General features: G+C 41.0%; 1 protein-coding gene across 2 annotated transcripts; it reads right to left on the reverse strand.

The window, feature by feature from the left end:
- Positions 1–332: 332 nt before the first annotated feature.
- LOC130181959 (transmembrane protein 164) lies at positions 333–18,701 on the reverse strand. Of its 2 annotated transcripts, none has more exons than XM_056396444.1 (6): positions 17,652–18,701; positions 8,881–8,930; positions 5,951–6,017; positions 4,262–4,340; positions 2,086–2,186; positions 333–1,766 (listed from the first exon to the last, which is right to left on the reverse strand). In XM_056396444.1, exons 1-6 carry the CDS (start codon positions 18,087–18,089, stop codon positions 1,560–1,562), a joined length of 942 nt encoding a protein of 313 aa, XP_056252419.1. In that variant the 5' UTR covers positions 18,090–18,701; the 3' UTR covers positions 333–1,559. The 2 variants fall into 2 exon arrangements, with proteins under 2 accessions (XP_056252419.1, XP_056252420.1); XM_056396445.1 differs by lacking the exon at positions 17,652–18,701 and adding an exon at positions 9,515–9,629.
- Positions 18,702–24,217: the final 5,516 nt, after the last annotated feature.

The following is a 24,217-nucleotide window of genomic DNA, read 5'->3' on the forward strand; positions in this document are numbered from 1 at the left end:
CGTTGAAGTGATTGACTGACTGGATGTTTCTACATGTGAACAAGGTTTTAGGGGCTTTTGCTGTGTTATGAGAAATGCATTAAGAGTTGAGAGAGTATCAATATTCTCATTTAACTCCATGCTAAAAAGTGGGTAAGTCATATTTACTAAAAAGTTAAGTGTGCAGAGTCACTTGCAGAGCTGTGAGGGCCGTTCACCGAGTTAATGGAAACATGTTGTAAAAAGTAATAAATAATTAATGTGCACAAACTCAAACTCCCAAGGTAAGTATGGCAACACATAAATAATATACCTAAATATTCCCTGAGCAGTTAGAAATAATACATGTGAACTTTGGTCAACATCACTTTTATTGTCAATACAGCACATAGACTCAAACCAATAGAAATACAAAAGTTTCTTATCCCTTCTTTACAGTGAAATACAGTATAATATGCTACAGTAATAAACACGTCCCTCATACTTGAAATGTTATATACCCAGACTGACATGTTCCAATTATCAATCTAATAATTAATACTTTCTTTTGCATGGACAGTCAATAAGCGACTCGAAGTGACTTCATGCAGATCATCTGATGCATTTTTTTCCTTGTATGAAACAGAGGTTGTGACTCGTGGAGGTGGTGGAGTGACTTCAGGGCGTCTCTGTATTCAAGTGTCATTAAGCATGAATCCAGCCCAGATACATTTTGTCAAGATGTTTTCTGTCTCGACAAACGTCACATTCATCGATACGACTCGCTGAAGTCTAAACCCCTCTGACTGTGCTCCAATATCACCGTAACACAACAGAAAAAACTTTCCCTCCTTGGCAGAGGTGATAACAACATCCCAGTGTAGATCCACGAATCCTCACTCATCACTCGGCATGTAAGACATCCTCACGTCCCCTGATTATCACAACTGGAATGATGGGAACTGGAGACAGAGAGAGGCCACTGACAATGATGCTTTATAACCTGTACACGTGGGTAATGGAGTGAGGACAGAGAGACGCCATAAATAAATGTCTTTTTTTCAGTCATGACAACACTGAGAGGTGATCAAAGAAAAACAAAAACCTCCAACTAAACAAGCAATAACTTTTACAACAGCTCACATTCACAATCTGCTGGAGACAAATAAAATGGCAGCTTTACCCACTAACATAGATCTATCATGACAAACACGTAAAGAACTGAGAGTGTAACAACTGCAGATCAGTAGTGACATTTCAGCAACTCGTTTTTCTGTCTTTAAAACAGTTACGAAAAGGCAGCTTGAGAAATCACCCACAAATCCACTTACATTGTTTTCCCACCAAAGGCCAGCTCCCCTGACTGCTGCTAACTACCAGCCTTCAAATGCCTATTACGTCTGTGCATGCAAGTATGTATGCAAGCCAAATACAACACTAAAAGAATGACACATTGACTCACTGGCCCTGAAATGCTGACGTGTTTCAGTAAAACAGATGGTAAGTCTTAAAAGATGCATTAAAATGTTGCTTTAAAAAAAATTTCTGCGCGGTAATAGCAGGCGTTTAGAGAGAGCGGCTCGGTGCGACTTCCTGGGCATTCAGTCAACTTTCTTGCTGCGCAGTCGGAGAGTGTCCAGCAGGTTTCTGCAGACGGAGCCGGTGTGTTGAGACAGGAGTGTGAGGAGCTTCCCGTGGATGAGGGTCAGCAGGGTCTGGTGGCCCGTGGCCCAGACCCGGTACCAAGGCCCGTAGAAGGGATCGGACACGGCCGGGCACAGCATGTTGTTCAGGTTGACCTCAGTCGCCTGGAGACAGACAGGCTAATCAGAACAAGTACTACCCAGCTGGACCATGAGTTCACTGTATTCATTTTTATAATCATTCATTTCTGCTCTAAAATAAACTCACCTGACTGAGTTCAGTCTGTAAATCTTTAATATCCTTATTCATTAACTGCAGAAATGACTTTAAGAATTGTATAACACTGGATCATATATCAATGTACTCCTGCTGACCACACCTCTGTGTGTGAATAAGCTACTGGTGATGATGGTGTGATCCCTTCACTCGTGTACTTTGCATAGTGAAGTGTCAGGTAACGCCCAGCAGGGGGCTCCATCTTACCAGGCCAAGGACTTGCAGGAAGAGGAAGTGATAGAGGAAGAGGATGCCGGTGGAGAGCAGCGCCCACCACATGTCCCCGAGAGGTTCAGGCTTGTAAACACCTGCAAAAACAAACACCCGTAAAACACCTGGGGGGGGGGGGGGGGGGGGGGGGTTTAAACAAAGTCTCAATTTAACCTGAACTCTGAGTTGATGAAACCTGAGCTGGGAAACTCTGAATTTCTTGGTTCCTGATCAGAGTTCGTTCAGTAAACTCTGAGTATGATCATCAACAGGCCTCCGATACTATGAATCACCATGACAACGGGTAAATAGGGAGCAGAGCCTCCATTTTAATCCAGTGGAGCCAGAAAGATTAAAGTGAAACAATAAATTTATCTTTAAAACACAGCAGCAGCGGTGAAAGAGAAAAGAGTCATGAAGTAACACGACGACACGTTGCTCAGTAAATGTTTAAAAACATTATTCAGCTGCGACCTGACGGGGACAAAGAACAACGTGTAAATCACACAGATATGAAATAAGTTTATTTATAGAGCTGCGACTGTGATCTCAGTCTGACCCAGTTTTGATTTGAAAAAGCACGTAGGTAAAAACTGAGACAACTGAACAACATGTACTACATTTTCACATAGTGACTGAAATGCTGTTACAACCAGGGGTGGACAGAAACAAAGTCCTTTTACTTGAGTATATTTATTTTAGAAACTAAAAGACAAATATTGTCCTTTTGACTACATTTTTATGAAGAACTCTTATTTTGAAGCAGCTTTTAATCAGTGGAAAGGATTTTCTTTTATTTTGAAAATGTGATAGATCATACACTGCGACTTCACCAATCACAGCCAACTCCTCCACTGTCAGCCATGTTTGAAGCTGTCAGCGTCCTAACGATGGAGATGTTAGATAAAGAGGAGGCAGAAGACTCTTCAGAGACCTCGGTCTGATCTGAGGTCTGAGTTTCAAGGTTTAAAGAAAGATTCATGTAGTTTGAAACCACGACGACACTTCCAGGAGCAGGGCCAGGATCTATAGTCTGAAGTAATGGAGCTGTGTAGTTTGTCCACCTCTGGTTGGAACAGGTTCAGACCACCTGCAGCCTGAACTCAGAACTTTAAACTACATTTAGTCCAGTTTTAAAATCACCTTCACTCAGAAACATCACATAATCTACACTGGTATTTGAACTGATGACAATGTTCCAGGAGAGATTATTCCTTATAGACGTGTCTGAAGATTCAGGCTGATCGTTTTTTATTGACAGTGATTACATACGGTGAATGTTTCAGAGCAGACTGATTATGATCCGACAGTAGTCTCAACGTCCACAGAGAGTCTGTGTTATAAAGACAGAGGACAGAGACGTCTGTGTGTCCTTCATAAGAGAGGTGGGGTTAGTAAAGTTGGGCCTTGGGTAACAAACTATTGACCAACCGACATGTACAACTTCCGCAAATTAATGAGTTACCATGGTAACTGAGCCAGTTACCCTGACCTCATCACCCACTTCCGAGAAGATTCTCCTGAACCGGTTTTAAAGAGAGACGTCTCATCTGTTCCAGCTGTTTTTACTTCGTACAGATGAAATACTAAAGAACCAAGTTCTGCCTCCACCCAGTGTTCCCTGTCGGAACAGAGGAAACAGTGTGTGACCACAGCAGAACCAGTAACAGGACGTGGTGTCAAACTGGCTTTTCCTGTTTCCTCACAGTAATGTTAGCGCAGAGGAAACATCAAACACGCTCCCACTAGATCAGTTTAACTGGGACAACACGTTTCCTTTGTTGGCCTCCAGTGTCACATGACTGATGAACAATGGTGCAGAGGTTCGATTCTCTCTCTCTCCTATCACACACCGAACCTGTGAAATGAGACCGGTAACTCACCTGTCCCTGTGTTTACACTCTGTCTTGTTCATAGTTTAAAGCTTCTGTGTGTGTGTGTGTGTGTGTGTGTGTGTGTGTGTGTGTGTGTGTGTGTGTGTGTGTGTGTGTGTGTGTGTGTGTGTGTTCACAGCTCTACAGTGAAATAAACCACCTCCCAATGTGGTCTGAGTGATTGGATCTCAGGTGTGTCCTCAATGTGTCTTAGGTGTGTTCACACCTGAACTTAGATCACCTGAACTGGTCTGAACTGGTCTGAACAGAGTCATAAACAAAATAAGATCAACACTCACCTCCTTTCCTGAACAGGTAGAGAGGCACCAGGTACAGCATGGAGTGCTGGATGTAGTAGATCTCCTTCTCAAAGGGAAGCTGTGGAGAGAACACACAGATTAAAGATGGCCGCCAGGCAGAGCCGCTCTGCCGCCACGGATCTTGTGCCGACTCTAAGTAGAAATTTAATTTGCTGAGACCTCAGTGTTCTTGTTTGGATGTTTCACTGTTTTTACTGCGAGACAGAGAAGAAGTGTCTGAACATCTGGCGATCACATCTGTATACAGTAGACAGACCAGCACTCAAAGGTGGAGCGGCTGATTTGACTCATCTTCAGAACATTATTGTACTGAGGGAGGGGGTGTGACCTCATGCTAACAGAGAGCGGGAGGTCACCTGGGGTCAGCGGAGCCGTCGGCCTCTTCCAAATGTACGAAGAAAATTAAAGGAATGTGCAAAATGAAAATAAGTTAAGAATGAAGTAGTTTAGCATCAGCTCGTTAATGGGCAAATAAACACACACTGCACGACTGGAGATGGTTAATATTAATGGGGTAAATCTAAAATAAAGTCAGGTCAGAGATCAGTGTTTTTAATTAATACAAATGATTCTCTGTAAATGTGTACTGTTATTACACTTTAATACACGATGGATAATTTAATGCTTTTTCAAGATTTATGAGGATCTGATGTAAATTGCCTTTTCAGTCAAGTCCCTTTCTTATTAAATGTGATTAGTTTTCAGTGCTCACACTTCTGTTTGTTATATCTGAGTGAAAACTGATTTAAAGCGCGCGCTGACCGACGACATAATGTTCATTGATTTTAAAAAGAGGCTCCTCCTCAGGCCGGACGACTCCCGTCTTTAGATGATGATGATGAAACAGAGTTGAGGCAGAAAACCTTTAATTTACTGAGGTAAAAATATTTCTGTGGTGAACATTCAATTTTCACATTTTGTTTTCAGGCTGTCCGTCCGTCTCATTCTCACCGACGCGATATCTCAGTAACGCCTTGAAGGAACTTTTCAAATGTGGCACAAACATTCATTTGAATGGAATGAACTGATTAGACTTTGGTGGTCAAAGGCTAAAGGTCAAGTTCAGTGTGACCTCACAAAACACTTTCTAGCCATTACTCATGACTTCAAAGCAATTATGACAAAGTTTCACACACACGGTTCATATTTTCTCTGACTCAACAGTGACTATAACCTGGAACTAGTCTGAGTGGCAGAGGGATACGACCATGAGGAGGGGGTTCTAGTTTAAAAGTTGTCCAAACTTGATTTGATTTAATCAGACTGAATTTGAAGTTTGGGCGTGATCTCCAGCAGCTGGTCCTGGTCTGCAGCTGTTAGCCTTTAAAACAGGCAGCGCTGGTTTCCTTCACTTAAAACAGAAGCTCTACCTCTGTTGCTTTCTGTCTGACATTCTGACTCCTGTATGTTAGAATTTGTTCTTCACATTCACGCTCCAGTACAGACACTAACATTTATTTAGTAGCGTCACGTTCCTGACGCGCAGGAGATGAAAGTCTTTTTAAACACGTCAAAGATTAAACACTTGCTCTCTCGTTGAGCCGTCATGAAAAATGAAATATGTGGATAATGAACAGGAATCCTTGTTAACTTCAGAAACAGAACAAAGGCTCAGCTGTGGATGAGATCAAGGCTTTACTGGAGATATTTCCAGCACTGGTTACTTACCAGTCTGGTGTTGACTACAGGGAACATTAAAGCCAGTAATGCACCATTCAACATGTGGACCTGCAGCCTGAAAACACATGGGACAAACAGAAGCCAGTATTAATAAAATTAAACATCTGATAAACCTCACACGCTCCATCACATCGGTCTCAGGCTACCAGGAAACTCTGTAATTATTGCATTACTGATATATTATCTTGAACTGATTAGAGCCGATAGCAGCTCAGAGCAACAGGTGGAGGACCGAGCAGATTATGTTCTATGTTGATGAAAAAAAAAAAATCGATCAGAGTCCTCCCTGATGCCGTTAGCAGCAGCTGCCTCTCTTTCTTTGGCAGTGTCACTTCCTCTAGTGTGTGTGTGTGTGTGTGTGTGTGTGTGTTCTGTTGTAGGGATGTGACATTTCTATGATCCATCAGGAAATCACACAAAGTTTATGTCATGACATAATCACTATTTCTACATATTCTGTTCTGGCAAAAGCAAGCCTCTGGTTAGCACAGTCATCAGCAGCCCCCCACCCCACCCCACCCCACCCCACGCACACGCACGCACACACACACACACACACACACACACGCGCACACACACACGCACACACACACACATGCGCACACACACACACACACACACACACACACACACACACACACACACACACACACACACACAGTCCAGTTAACTTCTGCACACATCCAACACATTGATAAATGTTTCTGTTGCACAGGAATTATTGTGGGAGCCGTCGTATATGAAAGTTCTCGTGTCGGAGTGTGGACCCACATCTTCTCCCACTGCTCCTTTTTATCAAATGAGCCAAAATAACTGTTGTGACAGCTAAGGTCAGTGGGAAAACAGCGGTGTTGTAGGAGTGTCAGTTCAAATAAACCCAGCTGTCACTGTGACAGGCTTTCTGGAAAAACAATCTGATTCATATTCAAATTCACAACTTTTGTTGATCATTAACCATCTGTCCAACATTTTCCCCTCAACACATGAATGGCTGATACTGATCTGCTGTGCTTCATATATAAATGTGCAGTTTCCAGTGTTGATCTGCTGTTGTAAGATAATGGAATAGACGCAGCAAACATGAGTCCACTTTGAGTCTCTGGACAGACGAGGGGTGGGGGGCTCTTATTTTGAAGCAATCACAGGAAACTAAATGTATTTGCCAGTGACTGAGTTTCATCAGGGAGTAATGACCATGTGGAAGAACGCCTGGAAGAACACGGCTGCTCGTCGTGGTGGAAACTTCATTATTAAAACAACATGTGTTAGTATGAGTCTACAGATGCACCAGCTCTTCTGTTCAGTTGATCATGGACTGTTGCTGTTACCATGGTAACAATGGGCGTCATGAAATCAGACATTTTAGGGATTACCACTTTATGTATTCCTTATCTAATATTTTGGATGATTGATCATTTATGGTACAAATGCTGCAGTTACACTTGACTTTTCATTTGTTTCTTATCCAGATACTACGGTGGCCGACGAGGGCCAACATGCTGCAACGACCCAAAACACTTTCAGCAGGAGAAACGAGCTGCAAATTCAGAAACGATGCAGATTCAAAAACAACAAATACAACAACGGAAAAGTGTTGCAAATGAAAGACATGCATGAAGACAAAACAAAGACATGAAGGACAAACACACTGCAAATACAGAAACGATGCAACAACAGAAACACAAGAACGCTGCGTGTTCAGACAACAGCAGAGAAGAGCTCCGGCCTCTAGGGGGGGCTCTAGGTGGAACACCTTGAGTAGAAGCTTGAGCTTCGAGCCAACAAGCCAGACCTATGACCTTTGACCTTTGACCAACCAAGAGAGTATGAGGGAGGAAAGAGGCGACAAAAAGGTTTGTGTTCTTTTTGATATTTGGTCGTAGTTTTTTCAACATTACAAAAGAGCAACAGAAAAAGTGTTAGGATTAGCTTATATACAGTCTGTGGGGGTTCCACTGAGAGCTCCCCCTACAGGCCTGGAGCTCTTCCATTGTGTCGTCGTGTTTTTGTTGTTGCATCGTTTCTGTATTTGCTGCGTGTTTCTTTGTTCATGTTTTTGTTTTTACTTCCTGCAGCACGTTGTTTAATTTGCAGCTTGTTTCTCCTGGTGGAAATGTTTTGGGCCGTAGCGGCGTGTCGGCCCTCGTCAGCCACCGTAAGATACATATAAAATATCAAGTTTACACAAACTATCAATCACTTGAACCAGGATGGAAATTAAATGGCTTTGTCATTGGGAATCTCCATGACAGTTTTATATTACAAGTCCACTGTGTGAGACAACATCTTGACTTGATGGATGAATATTATGTTTCTGACCCGGCTTCCTTTAGCATTTTGTTATCCCAGTACGAGAGTGTTTCATGAAGCGTCTCAGACTCTCCATTTTATTTTTAGCCGGCTACTTCAGGTGAGACACAGCTACTGCTGCAGCCACAGACTCCCATGTGGCGGCAGAAAGTGACCCTGCTTGTATTTATTTCTGTGTAAATCCCACATCGTGTTCCCTGTGGCAAAAACACAATCATTTCTCCTGAATAATTAACTGCCCGGACCAGAGCAGTTGTTGAGGAGAGGAGACTATAAACTCCGGCAAATTCATTACAATAAAACTGTGAAAACCCAATTGACTTTGTAGAAGTGCACAACTAATTACAATCAATGCAGCAATTGTTTTTATATGGAAATAAAATTCATGTTTAATTTGGGTCCGCCCAGTTATTTTATATTGCATTCAGGAGTTACACTGGTGACAGGTGCCTCCTGAGGCAGGTTGAACCGGCGGCTGGACGACGTCGCCCTTTTATAATTAGCACTTTAGCGCATCCACAGATCTCTACTGCCAGAATACATTGTTCTGTTTCACTGAACAGAACAAAGACCAGAGTCAGACAGGAGCCAGGGGTAAATACACTCACCTAAATACAACCATTGCTGTTTTACATGGCGGGCAGGCCAGCAGGAAGATCTGTTGAGAAAAGCAGAGAGAGAGAGAGAGAAATGAGAAACCCCATTATCACATTAAACACATTACTGTGCAGCTCCAACGCTTCAGGAGCTTCCAGCGCTCAGTGATGTGAGTAAAGGAAATGAACAAATTGCTTTAACAAAGTTTTTATTAATATAATAAGCAACAGAACAGAGTATCTCACCGTAACTGTGAAATACCTCAAGCTTCAAAACAAGAAAAACTAAATGCAGAGTTAAGACCCGTGAGGACAGTCACAAAGAGAAGAAATTCAAAGCATTAAAATGGCTGCCAGATGTGTGGTGCACGTGTACGTTACTGTCCGACTTCAAGGACTGTCGACTGAAACCATCTATGACTCACTGCTCATTCGACAGAGAGGAGGAACAGTGTGGACATGTGTATAATGTACTTCTGTTAATGATGGTGTTAAAAATGCAAATCCTGGACTCACGAGAGTCACTGGTGATTTACAGAAAACCTATAGATCTATAGATTCCCAGGTCCAGGTGTAGGCTGCTCATATTCAGTTTAAAACCGTTTGAACATGAAGCAGCAGCCAGTGTAAACTTGGTTTTGAATACCTTCATTCCTGGTGTCAAACATATTTGCAACGATAAGATGGCTTTGTTCTTGAATGTAGGTTTCGATCAGTGTGGCTTGTACATCTCATCTATGCTCAGTGGCTGTTTCTGGGGACTGGAGGATGCTGCTGCAGACATGGATTGGTTCAAAACACCATCTGACACAAGACTGAGCTGGTTTGCCTGGAAGGCTGGAAACAGAATTACAAGAAAAGCAATTTACTTGAGATCTACTGTACAACCACCCGGCAGCCAGGAACCATAGAGATACGTCTCAGGGATTCATCAGCTGTTCACCCAACAACTCGTATCAACCTGCACTGAAACACAACTACAGCTTTCTGCACAGACCGTCTCCAACTAACAGAAGCTTTTAACACATTTAAATACATGTACATATTTTATATCTCTCTCTCGTTCATACATATACATATGTATATCTTAAATCTGTTTTCCTTCTATTTTTATTATCTACTTTAAAAATCAGATGTTTCCTTACTGTTCATATTTATTTCTGAGGATTAAAACAATCCATTAAAATGTTTTTTTTATGAATCAATGATGGTTGTGGTCCTTGTAAATTCTTAAGAAGGATCATTACTGTCATTGTAAGGTCTGTCTCATGTCAGAGACATCAACCCAGTTACACAAAGTTCTCTAATATGGAGCCTGAAAATTTTCAGGATTAAATAAATAAAAAGGAGATTATGAAATAAATTATCACATGAATTAATTATATGAATTAAGATTTATAGAGTTCATTTTTATTTCATGATAGAAATGTTTTATTTCAAAATGACCCTTTTTCATTTAGTTGGTTTTTATTTCATATTATATTTCATAACCAATGACACTTTTATTTTATGGCTCTTTATATATCATGTCGCTGTATAGTAGATGACAGTGGTGTCGTCACCGCCCTCTCGCACGACAAAGACTTTTTGAAACTCTGCTGGAGCTGTTTTATTTTGAAAACTCTGCTGGAGCCGTTTTATTTTGGAAACTCTGCTGGAGCTGTTTTATTTTGAAAACTCTGGGGTTGTGTTTTAGGGTTAGAGTTTCTTATATGGAGCTAAAACATAGATCATTTCACTTTAAAACAGCGTTTTAAAATGAAATGAAAATGAAAATGCAGTAGTGTGGACGCAGCCTAAGACAGCAAGCTCAACAGCTGCTGCCAGATTTAGCCTGTTAGCTTCTGTTAGCTAACGCAACAACAATGCTAAAGTTGTTCTAAATCAGCTAGTCACCATTGAGGCGGCAGCACCACTGTAATGAAAAGTGACACTACGAATCAAAAATGACGTAAAATAAAAAAATGGCACCAGAAAAATGAAATGAAAAACAGATTTTTGAATAAATGTCTTTTTGTACTGAAATGAAAGAAGCCCAATAAAACTCTGTTGTTATTTCCACAAGGATAATAAAGTCAGATCTAATTCTGATGAATTGAGTTTTAGTCGTTCATTATTTATTCCATAATTACTTATTTATTTAATGGTGAACACTTTCCGACTCCTACAGCTTGAACAAACCCACACACTAAGCTGAGAGTAGATTTAAATATGAACCGGACCCGATGAGGCGATAAAGGGAACTCTGTCATTACGTTTCACCCACACCATATTTTGATAACGCAAAACAGTTGCATGTGAACACGGTTCTCAGTGAAGTGAGAACATACTTCCCTGTTTCCGACAGCAACATAACGCTGAGCTCCAGCACTCGCTTCATCTCTAACACACAAGTGGATTTCATGCTGATCACTGAGCAGGCTGCTCCTCGTCTGACTGGTGGCGCCTGTTGCTCCACAATGAAACACTGATCAAGTAATCCATGTCAGTGTTGACACACAGCTGTCTCAGACTAATACTACACATTATAATCCAGTGATGGGTTCACTGGAAGAGGAGAACCTGGGATTTTATCAGATAGACAGCACGTGTTTATCTGGTACAAACTCCTTATACATTAAACATGCAGAGTAGTACTGATAGTTTATTTCTAAAGTCAGTATAATGATTAGAGATGTTGAGAAGATGACCTGTCCTCCAACTGATTGGATTATTCACACTGAGCAAACATTTGCTTTTCAGTATGTTGGTATTTTGTGGGCTGGCATTTCCTGCCATCTGCTTCTACTCTCCTTGTTGCCAGATCTGCCAAAAAAACCTGCTGAGTAAGTTTTTAAACAGAATTTGACCTTCAATTTATTCAACAACTAAAACTTTGTTTAGAAAAGGTACAAGAAACTCTAGATAAACTCTGGTGGCTAATTAGGTGCTGACTGCGTTTGTGGAGTCACCAGCTGCTGCTGGTTGATGTCAGTTTCCTCTGTGATGCTTCTTTACCTTTATCATCTTTCCATATATGAGGATTATTACAGATGTAGATACAAAAGAAACCAGGCTGGTCAGTTACTGTGTGTGTTTTGTGAAGGTCAAAAACAACTCAGTCATCATTAATAAGAGAGTTGTTGAGGCAGAAGTCAGGTCCTCAGGTTTATTGATCTTCTGTTTGTGATCAGTGAAACCTTTTCATTTGGTTTGTTGTTGGGTTGAACTTGGTGAATCTGTTCTGAAGAGTTTTCACTTCTGGCTGTTGAGGACGTATCACAGTCTAACACAGCTTATGACTAGATTCATCTGTTATTGTTGTGAAATAAAGAGATGAAAAAGAAAAGAGATTACTCTGTTACCTAAACACTGTGCGCCGTGTTTCGCCATAGCAACAGTTTTTATTCCTAAGCACCAGCATGACCTGTCCTCAGAGGAGCCGTTTTGTTTTCAGGTTGTCCGTCTGTCCGTCTCGTTCTCATAGACGTGATCTCTCAGTAACGCCTTGAAGGAACCTCTTCAAGTATGCAACAAATGAATGATGAACTGAAAAGGTCAAGGTCAGTGTGACCTCACAAAACACTTTTTACTCTTTACTCAAGACTTCACACAGAAATCATGAATAAATTTCACCCAAATGGTTCAGATTTTAAACAGGGATGTAACCTGGAACTAGTCTGAGTGGCGGAAGGATACAACCATGATAAATGCATCTGACTGAAATGCCTATATTTTTATATATATATATATATATAGAAGCATTTTAGCTTTTATTTGCTCTGTTCTGTAACTTTGAACGCTTTGCAGAGTATGTCACATACAGATGTGGAACAACACTTATTCCAAAATAAGGTTCCTGTACTTCTGAGCACTTGATCTAAGTCCAAGTCATTAGAACAGCTTTGTACAGACAGACAGACAGACAGACAGACAGACAGACAGACAGACAGAGACACACACACACACACACACACACACACACACACACACACACACACACACACACACACAGTTGTTGTTCAGTTAAAATGGCGACAGAACTGGCAACTGTACGTGTCATTGTGCATATTAAATAGTTTTCAGTTACTGTCCATTGATGCAAGAACATGATAAAGTCACTAACATCATCTGAATAATGAATCTTGAGACAAAACAAAACACATCCAACACTGTGCACCGGCCTCTAGACAATGGGACTTTCTCCACATGGACAATCACAGTTATGAGTCAAACCAACCTCAACGCTGTTGCAGCATAAAAGACGCTATTAAATCTAATGGTATTTTCTCTCTTATTACTTTTACTGCTCAAATATAAATGTATCTGCAGGTACAGCAGGCTCAAACATAATGCAGACATATTTCCTGTTCTCTGACGCAGCACCAGCATTTTCCCCTCATTGCTGCCCAGCAATTTCAAAGTAAAACCACAGCTGTAACTGTATAATGTTTTTTCAAGATGAGGAAACCTGTTGAAAAAGAAAGATAAATGGCCTGTTTATAGATTGACAAACCTCATTACTGATAAGCCGTACTTCCTTTTTATAAGTGGGGTCATAAAGTAATTCACTTCAGTGCCTCCAGTTTAATCTGAACGACTGAGTCAACAATCTCTTCTGCTGGATGTTGTTGCTTCAGCTTATAAATGCGGTTATATTTAATGATTGCACGCAGCTTGTTAACAGTATGGTGTTTTAATGCAGCAAAGACAAAGCATAAAGTCTTAAAAGTTAAATGCTGGAGTGTTACAGTATTTTAAACCCATCCAGAGCTGCTGCAGAAATGCTTGAGGCCTGATTTGACGAGCGATGAGCGATTGTTTTCTGGAGCCTGGAGCGCTATTTATCTTCACCCACCAACCAAAAGGGGGGTAATTAGCTATAATTGTTTTAAATGATCAGTGTCTCTGGCCTATTCAAACACGTAAGATATCAACATGAAGATCAGATTTGTGTTTCCTGGTGTGGAAGTAAAAACAGGCAGATACAGAGTCAGAGTCCTGACACGTTCATGTGACAGCTGTTTCAATGGCCTCTGGTTCTCTACCTACAGATCAAATCCAGCATCTACACAAAACAGCTTCGTCCACCAATGAATGTACCTAATCATCTGCAAAGTAAGTTAAAAATATCTCAATAATGAACATGATCACCAATCATTAAGAAAATTCATGTGGCATGTAAATTTGACTGATAATTACACCTGTTAAACCAATGCTTACACCTCAATAACCCTGACGTGTCCATCACATCCATCCTACACAACATCTGATATTTTGTTTGTTAGTTTATGGAGCCCCGACCAGATCCACGGGACAGTAAACTGATCAGTCAGTGATCAGTCAGATCACTGTCTTTGTGCCGCTCTTGTTCTACGCTGAGGAAGAAATCACAGACATCTGTGTTGTCAGATGTGAAACACCAGCTCATCAGTCATCAGACGCTGAGTTGGGGCTCTCTCCCCCTGGACTGAGTGACGTTTGCTCCAATATGTATGATAACTGTGACTGACACTGTCACCCTGTGCATGACAAAACGTCACGTTTCACCATCAGATATTTCAATCACGACCAACACAACATTTTACTGAAAAGCTGTGAAATTTCTTTCCAGTCAATATTTACATTTTTGTAGCAAACGACAAAGTTTCCCACTGATCTGTTGGTGTTTGGTTATTCCAATCTATTAATACTGATACTGATCTTCAATCTAATATACATTATGTAGAATGTATTAATAACTGTTGTTAATGAAGCACTCAAGCAAACAAGCTGCTGTATAAAGATACTGAAAGGTAAATAACCCGCTGCAGCGTAGCAACACAGTCAAGTGGTGGTGGGAGACTCCTATACAGGTTACTCAAACATCTCACAAAGCACCATGGGAACTTTGCTGATGATTTTTCAGCCCACAAAACGTACTACTAATTCTGGACTTCTCATTTCCAGCTGCTGGATGAACAAGATAAAAGGAGTCATGCAGCTCCCTTCAATCCTTATCTCACGGTTGGATCTGAGATTTGCCTCGGTTATGAAATAGAATAAAAATGTACCACACCCATAAACCGCAGATCCACCAATTCTGATGAAGACCAGAGACCAGATGAATAAAACTTTAGATTCATGACTAAAAATATGTGTCACACAAAATAAGAAATATTGATACACACTCTTTTCATCAGAATTATAAAGCTGATGCGTTCTCATGGTTCCTCTTTATAAATCTCACTCACATGTGAACGAGCCTCATTTCCACTCCCACAATTCTCAATAAATGGATGAAGACTCTCCCTTAATCAATCAGTTTGTATAAAAAAACAGTCTCCACCACAAGTGATCAGACACAGAGAAGAGAGACGAGGAAGAAGAAGAATTTCACTGATCAGTTTACTTTAATACAATCACTCTGATGTAAAGTCCTGTTTTACTCTGAACTTCATTTATTGGGACTCGAGAGTCTTAACGAGGCTCCAGAGGCTCCAACACTGTGATTAGTCAATACTAAAATAGTATCAAACAATTTATAGAATGACTCACAATAAATAATAAGATGCTGAAGGAAACATTGAGCACAAACAATTATTTCTGTTTATAAATTTAGATAAATACTTTATTTATCTCCTAGGGGAGTAAATAAAGTAGCTACCTATCCATCTATCTATCTAGCTATATATCTAAATTGTAAAACTTATGATGATGATAATGAATGAAGCTCCATGAAGTTGATTTTATTTATGTTAATTTACATGTCTCGGCTTATTTTGTATTTTCAGGGTAACTTGGATCACTTTGGAGAACCGTGTATTCACATGGTCGAAGGAATGAGTGAGGTGACACAGTCTGTGTGTATAAAGACCAGTTTACGTGCAGGAAATGGCGTACATGTGGTTTTTGTGTGTACGCCTCATTTATGCATCTGGCCCCTGCTGAGTGGAGTCAGATCATAAGATAAGTCAATACAAACAGACTTAAACAGTCGATCAAAGAAACATCCTCACAGCAATAAACCACTGATAAGCTGTCAACTGGCCAACACATATTAAAGAATCCTTAAAGTGCAGCACCGAGCTGACAAACATCATTTAACAAAGCAGGAATGAAGGCCCCACAGGCGGTCCTACAGGCCCCTGGCCTGACTCCATGTAAAAGATAAACTCCTGGAGCAAACTCTGCTGATAGAAACAACACTTTGAAAAGTGAAAGAGAAACTGCACCACAAATCACACTGTTTAATTTCTTTAACGTCCTCCTCTGGTCACACTGAAGTGTCAACATGCATGAGGAATACCTGCTGAGGATCATCTTAACCTTGGTCAGCGCACATTGAGGACATTTTGCTACCCTCAGTCAATTCTTCATCACAGCCGGTAATTCGTCAACGTCCTCTGACTATCACTCTACCTCCATGTAATGTGAAATAATAAGAATACATCAATAAACAACACACTCTCCATATTTCCCCTCTATGATCCGGCTCATTAAAACGCAGTTGGCAGTGTCGTGTCACCGTGACCTGTGCAGTGCAATTGTGCACCGTGAAGGTCAGACAAACAAGAGGTGGACAAAACAAACACACAGGTGCTGTACATTCCTGTGGCAACAGTGCTCGTGGTCCCTTGAGAACCTCTGTACAAAATAATCATCTACTTCAATTTCTATTCTGCATCAATCAGTTCTCGACCGGCTGTCTGTGCAGTTATAAATTTAGACTTGACTGTGGTTCTGCAGCGTTACAGGCCTTCATAAAATTGCCTCTTCCAGTCATAAACAATCATATGGCTTCAAATCAGATGACGCCCAGCTCTTGTTGCACAGCTCCAGGGCTGCACATGAAACAACAGGTCTTATTTCAGTCCGGATGCCCTCCCCAACACAGATGAGACTACTGTCCAATGAAGTCTCAAAAACAAGACTCCAACTTTTATTTTTCACACTCAAATGTTTCCACTGTGATTATTATTATTATTATTATCATCATCATTATTCTTTTGCAATTCTGTCATATTTTTGAGTAACTTACATTTAATGTATTAATCTTTTCCTTATTCTTTTTGTTATTCGTCTCTGATCTACTTCCTCCTCCATTACTCTCTCTGTACCTCTGTCTGTGCACCATGGGGTTCAGAGCCTTCAGCCGACTCTGGAACTCTCTTCCACAAGTGTGCCCTGTTATTGATTCACTTCCTGTTTTCAAATCCCAGATCAGGACACACCTCATCAAACTTCCCTCCTCTCTTTCACTCCAACACCAGCGTTTAATCATATTTCCTTTTTATGCAATTACATTTATTCTAATTTATTTTTTCCTGCTGTGTGTTGTAAGGTGTCCTTGAATGAGTTGAAAGGGGCCTATTAATAAAATGTATTATAATAATTATCACTGATGGTAGTGTGATGATAGCAGCCAAGGTTTGGATCACTGTCTGAGCAGGTTAAGAGGTGAAAAAGATAAACAAACAAAAAAAGCTAACTACTCAAAACTTTGTACCTTGTGTGAACACTATGCCACCTGGACACACATCAGAGAGCCAATTAAAAACTAAACTAAACTGCAGTTTTAAGTTCATATCAAAGCATGTTGACATGTATCTCATAACGCTGATCTAAAGAAGAAGTTCCACCATAATGCAGAAGGGTGAGGTCAGGCCGGTATGTAGCTGATGAGAATGAGAATAAAACTAATTATACACAATCAGTTTACTGTCACTCAGGCTGGTGTTTTTAAATGGGTGTCAGACACATTCAGGGTGTGCACACAAATACACGTAGTCTAAACGAGCTCAGCTCTGCAGTGTCATCCTCACCTGCACCATGGTCACGACATGACACGGGTTCAGCAGATATATCACAGTCTTGGTTGCGAACTTGAACCCAACTTCCACTCCAAAAGTCATGCAGAGGGCAACCAGCAACAGGTTCTTGCCCAGACTGTCCTCCTTCGTCCGTACGCAGTCCCTTCCCACCACTTTGAGCTCTTTGGACAGGTTTATCTTCTTCAGTGCCACGCCAATCTCCACCAGGGAGATGAGGACGATGACCAGACTTTCACTGACGCGCTGCTGGGGCGCGATGAAGGCTGCACACTCGGGGCCCCCGTTGCCTTCAAACTTCGGGTCCACCCCGCCATAGATCCAGTCCAACAGGCTGTATATGTTATATCTGGACATATTCCTCTTCTCGTGTTGGAAAAGATACGAACAAGATGGAATAAAAGACGTCACACTGACTTCTTGGCGAAACATGAACTGCAAGATTTCCCTTTCGTAGCTCGTGTCGTGGTTCAGAGGTAGTCATGTATCCGCCGCCTCGGTGTGTTGTAGCTAGCTGTAACTACCTCATCCACAGACGGGGGGAGATCTCCGGCTAGCAGCGGGAGAGAGCTGAAGTCAGGACTGCCCGTGTCACTGCTGCTGCTGCTGGTAGTGGTGGTGGCGCCAAGCCTCTCTCTTCCTCACAATTAGCAACTACGCTAGCTAGCGTGAACACTCAGACTGGCATCGGCATCATGTGAAGCAAGCGAGCACGTTAGCTACGTGCTCCTATCGAGCTACAACGCAGTTCGCTGGAGGTTGGGTTAGCGTGTGTTAGCAACAGCGCCGACACCGGATAGGTAGCTAGCTTAGCTTCCGAACCCACCTTGCTGAACTGAAGCGGAGCACATTTCTTATCTCTGCCCCGAGTCTGGTCTGTCAGGCAGGGTACAACTAGTACACTTGTAAAACACTACTGTGCTATATTCAGTAGGGAAATTATTATATTCTGTGTCTAGAAACTATCAGTTACTACAGGAAGTAAGCAAAGCAGGCCACTTAACCTGCTTATTCATCAGCCAAACTAATTATTCGCTGTAACAGCAATGGGCACACATTAAAATTAAGATATTGATATAATGACACTAAAAACGTGACATTCACAGTTGGTGTTTCAGACTTTTATCTGTCCAAATACAATTTTAACGGATGTAAACGTATTTATTTTTATATACTTCATGGTCACTTTAACCTAACACGTTATACTGCCTGAGAGTCAAATCTGCGGGCATAAAGTACTCCTGTAAAACCAAGGAGGACTTCCAACCACATGTGATGCTTGGCGATGGTGCGTTCATGAAGAATCGGACTCTCTGATGCTGTTGCGTTTAAGTAGTAATTTTCAGTGAATGCAGATATAAAAATGTTTATATTCTTTTTTTTATTAAGTGAGTACAAAACAAGTGAAGACAACTGTAACAATAGTGACAAAGGTTGGACCAAACATAACAGAGTAATGTTTTTATTCTAAACCTCCATTGCTTCATCAGAATAGGGGCTCTTCAGCCAGAGTATTACTTTAATTTCACCTCATGTTGCAGTAATGAGAAAATGTATAATAACAGTTATTTTGCTCATAGGTTTCCTTAAACACAGATAGATATATATAGTATATAGTAGACAGTCACTCTGGTCAATGCAATACAGAAAAGTGATTCACACATGGGGTTCTTGGGACATAGCAAGAGAAGTTTATACCGAAGTTTGTAAAATGATTTTCATCCTGCATTTAGCCCTTGACTCATCACATTTATTACCTTACAGTTATTTCAGTGCAATGTCCATTGCTTGATATTGGCATTAAGGTCGTAATTACAATCAAATACATGAAATGCTTTAACCATGATGTTATTGGAACATCCATCTCTGACTGACAGCAGTGTGTGTTCTCCTTGTTCATCTCTGCCTAAAGGCTCATCTGTTATCTGCACACTCCAGATTTTATGGATTCATGGAGTTCAGACTTTTAAAAGAAACCTCAAATTCTTTTTGAGCTGCTCCCTTTAATTATGGGGATGGTATGACTGGTAAGTATAGCCATAAAACATGAGCTTTAAACGCTCAGTATTTTCTGTGCAAGTGGATAGTTCCAAATGAGATAACCATTAGTGCCACCATCAATATAAACTTTGGCCATTTTATTGTAATAAAAAAAGGTTAAATATGAAAGTAATGCGTAACTGTGGAGATCGCTTGTGGCAGCTGTAATTTCTTTAGTCATACGTGATATGCTGTAATTATTTTACAGTTAATGATTAGCCAATAAAAGAATGGGTCACTGTGGAACACCTTCATTACTGTTGGAAGGAACAGCCATCACCAGGGCTATTAATTAACACATCACTCCTCCACTTGATTAGTCTTTTCAACTCTCCTTGCAACTTCATGACAACTGGAGATTACTGCATCACATATATCCTTCAAACGATGGATGATCAAGGGCCACAGCAATAAGAAGGTGTATGATTTGGATTATGACGGGAATTATTTACTTTGAAATCACTTCATTATGTGAGGAAAAGGGAGCAAAGTCTGATTGAAGTGAATTACTTAATACAGACTATCAAAGTCCACATGAACCTGTTTGTGAGCCAGTTTCCTCCATGGTCAACTGGCATTGTGTTTCCATCATAGCAGGGGGTGGTGACGTACACACTCTCCACAATAATTGGTTTGGGACGCACTTCAGTATGAAAAAAATATTTTTCACAAACACGCAAGTTGAGATACAGTGGATTAAACAAGGCTGCAGGGAATGGACCGACATGGAGGGAAGAGAAAAGAGGAGAAGTGAAAACCACTGGGATGCATCTAATGTTTTTCCCACAGTGCATTGCTCTGGTTGGCCAACGTTTGGTTTCACGCTGACATAATTCCATTAGTGTGGGGTTGTGTGTAGCACTCAGTGTATACGGAGCCTGTTTTAAAGCAGGTCCAGCAGTCTGAATGCAAACAACTCCGAGGTGAAATGTTGTAATTGTGGCCAGAACTGTTTGACTATGCACAGTAAGGGAAACATGACATTCCTGTTTGGTTGTGTACTGAGTGTAAAAACAGGACAGCAGACTTTAATACAATGTCCGGTTTGCCCTGATGGACACTTTTCGTTTGGGCTTTTGAATCATTTCTTGTTTTATTTTGTAGAGTTCCTTATGTGTCCACTGTGTTTTTACTTCATGTCTTTGTCTTGTGTTTCCCTCCTTGTTGATTGTCTGCCCCGCCCTCGTGTGTTTCACCTGTGTTCAATCACCTGTCCCTCCCAGGTGTGTGTTTAGTCTCTCCTTGTCTCTGTCCGTCTGTTGTTCTCCTGTTTGCTCTGGTGAACTTCTGTTGAGTTTTTCCTCGGTTTTCCCTGGTGCTTCTTGTTCTGTAACTCCTCATGTTTCCTCACTGGATTTTCTTGAGTTTTGACTTCTGTTCATAAGCTTTGTTCTGCCTCACCTCCCCAGTGGATTTCTTTTACCAATTCAGTTCAGTCTTTTGTGTTGGCATCATAAAATAAACCAGTATACTGCAGGCACTCTGCTCTAGTTGTCCGCATTTGGGACATACAAACCTGTTATAGTTTATTCCTTTTAGCTTTATATGGACATGATGATGGTGGTTTTCCGTCCAGCACAGTCTTATTTTTTCAAGATCCATGTGACTCATTTTACCATTGGTTTCTATTTTAGATGCAGATGTACAGAGTGTCACCATGGATCTGAGAGCTGACTTGATCTGACCAATCCAAAGTGACCGCTTCAGTCACATTATTTTGGTTCATATTTTAAGGGATATTAAAGCCACAGAAAAATAATCAACCTGAAGACGGAGGTGAGTCAAGCCTCCATTCAGAAACCAGAGAACCCGCTGTCTTTTGATAAGGGAACTGTCACATCAGCAGACTCCCTCCCACCGCTTGCTGCCCAGAAAAATAAAATTGAATCCATTTTCAAGGTTCTTAAAAGGGTAACACAGTATGCTCTCTAACTCCCATAAGGGAAAACACTCTGACTCGGTTTACAAGCCAGTGTGGGCTATAAAGTCCAGGCCTCTCTTGAGGATGTGGAGAGGGGCAGAACGAAGGTCAACTGGCCTCCCAGCACGTGATCCTGAGGGATAAAAAGTGAGCCGGTCTCCTGGCTCGAGATGCTGTCTGGTGGAAGGAGGCCAATTAGTTGGAGACAGAGAGGACTGAGGAAGAACAGCTGGATGTGGAGGAAAAACAGCAGCACAGCTTCAGTCACAGAAATTTTTTTTATTTTTTAATGTCCTTTGTTCATTCAAGGCTAATTTAGAGTAGATGATGACTGCCTGTAGGAAGAAATATCATTGCAGTATTTCTGCTCACCAGCTCTTTCAAACAAAAAGCTGTCATTCTAAACATTAGCTTGGGTTTCGAGGAACACATAATTTTGATTATTTATTCTCTAAAATCCATGTGTAACTGTACCCATAGGTCAGAAACACTTTATCTGTTTGATTCTGCTGCAGAGTGCTCATCATGTACTTGTCATACTCCACAGTCTGATGTTAATATTTATTCTATTGTTGTGGTTTTGTGTTTTATTAGATATATTTTGTAATGTTGACCAGGGGACCCCCCACCCCCACCCACCCCCCAGTCTTAGCCTGGGGCCAATTTCAGGCTCTAATTGTCGTTTATCCCTGTGCTCCTTCAATGCCGTAATAATATTTGGTCTGGGTCATTGACTGTTGACTGATTTTTTACATCCATGATAAAGACAAATGTCCCTGGGAAAAAAAAAAAGTTAAGCTCATACAGAACTGTATGTCAGTTTTTAAGCTCTGAGTCAAGCTGAAGCTTTAGGAATCAAAGCTGGTTTCACTCTCTGACTCTCCACGCTGCAAAAATTATAAGCAAAGTGTTGTCACAACTGAATCAACCCCCTGTTCAAATATAGAAATGGATTATGTCTGACACAAACACAGAGAGAGAGAGAGATGCACAAAGTCCTGTATCACACTTGTCAGTGTTGTTTGTAAAGTTTGTACTTTGCTGTTGTGTACACTATGAGATTAAACCTGGACACACAACACAAACATCACTATCCCCATAAAATGAATTTTCATTTTGGATTTGAATCACCCACCAGCAGTTTCTCACCTCTTTGAAGAGGAGGAGCCGGTCTTATAAGAGTCAGCAGGGGGCGATGTTACCATTGTTCCTCACTGTTTGGTTTTTAGCATTCAGTCCACATGAGGCTCTTTGGAGGATATTCGAAAAAGCACCACTTTATTGCAAATCCTAACCTTCTTAGGCCAATTGTTTAAATGGCTCTGGCTCTTTAGCTGTTTAATGTGCACTAATATGAGAGGCTGCAAACTACTTTACTGTCATAGAATAAGTGTCACATTGCAAATACAAGAGTTTGGAGCCAAATCAACACTGTGCAGCTGATGAACCACATCTGAACTCACATGATATAAAAATCAATGCAAGTCATTGTATATTAACATAAATGTCCATGCTGATTTTTTTTATTTACATTAATTTCTTTATGGTTCTTGTTATTGCTTTGTGTGGTTTTCTTTAATTCTGGCCTGTTAAGTCATTTACTCTATTAAATATTGATTCAATCATTTTACTGTGCAGACAATAACAGAAGATTAGTTTTGCTGCAGCTTTATTTGGGCTCAAAATTACAAAATAAAATATATAAACAAGGATTTGAAACAGTCACATTTGTATTTGTGTGCATTGTCTTCATTCACATATCAGATATAATTAAATAACTAATTCCTGAGAGGATGTGGTGAACATAACCTGGCAGCATGCTTAATTTACTAACACAGGTGAAGGACAAAAAGAGCTATTGTATAAAAGCGGATGTGGACAGCGAGGCCCGAGGAGACGGCATCTAAATGGACAACAGATAAAATATTTTGTGAGTCTAGGAGGTCTGTGTTTGTCAGAATGGTGCGAAAATCAATGGACTCCTGAGGGGGTGGCAGTGCTCTGATAGGCCTGCTCCTCTCCTCACCGCAGAGCAGGAATCAGTCAAGGATATTAATCTAAACATCAGTCATGCATGGGGAACACCCCACAAGGAGAATAAGCTTGCTCATCCATGCATCTCCTGGGGGACGAGAGGGGGGCTTTGAGGAAGGGAGCTGAATGGGTAAGTATGTCAGGGTACCATCTCAGGAGATGTGATGTGGGCTGACTTTAGGCACACAGACAATAAAACCCAAACTGAAGAGGTTGGCACCGTCAGAACCGAAATTTCTGCATAGCTCACTGAAGCACAATATAATCTGTAAAACACAAACGTCAGACAGAGCTGAGAAGCAATCCAAACAGTGACCGTCAAAGAACAATATGTTTCTTGTGTGGGAAAAGAAGAAAGTATTACTTCGGAGTTATATGTTAATGTAATTCATCTTATTGCAATCGAATCCTCCAGCCATTCCGATAAGCCACACAAGTGGCTGGAAGTATTAAAATTCAGGACCGGTCCATTTTCTTATTACCTACAATATGCTGTATTTCATTTTCTCTCATCACCTTTATAAAATGTCTCCGCTGCCTCTCTGTCTCTGCTGCTCTTTACTAG

Source organism: Seriola aureovittata, chromosome 15 (genome assembly GCF_021018895.1).
Source record: "Seriola aureovittata isolate HTS-2021-v1 ecotype China chromosome 15, ASM2101889v1, whole genome shotgun sequence".
Taxonomy (NCBI): Eukaryota; Metazoa; Chordata; class Actinopteri; order Carangiformes; family Carangidae; genus Seriola; species Seriola aureovittata.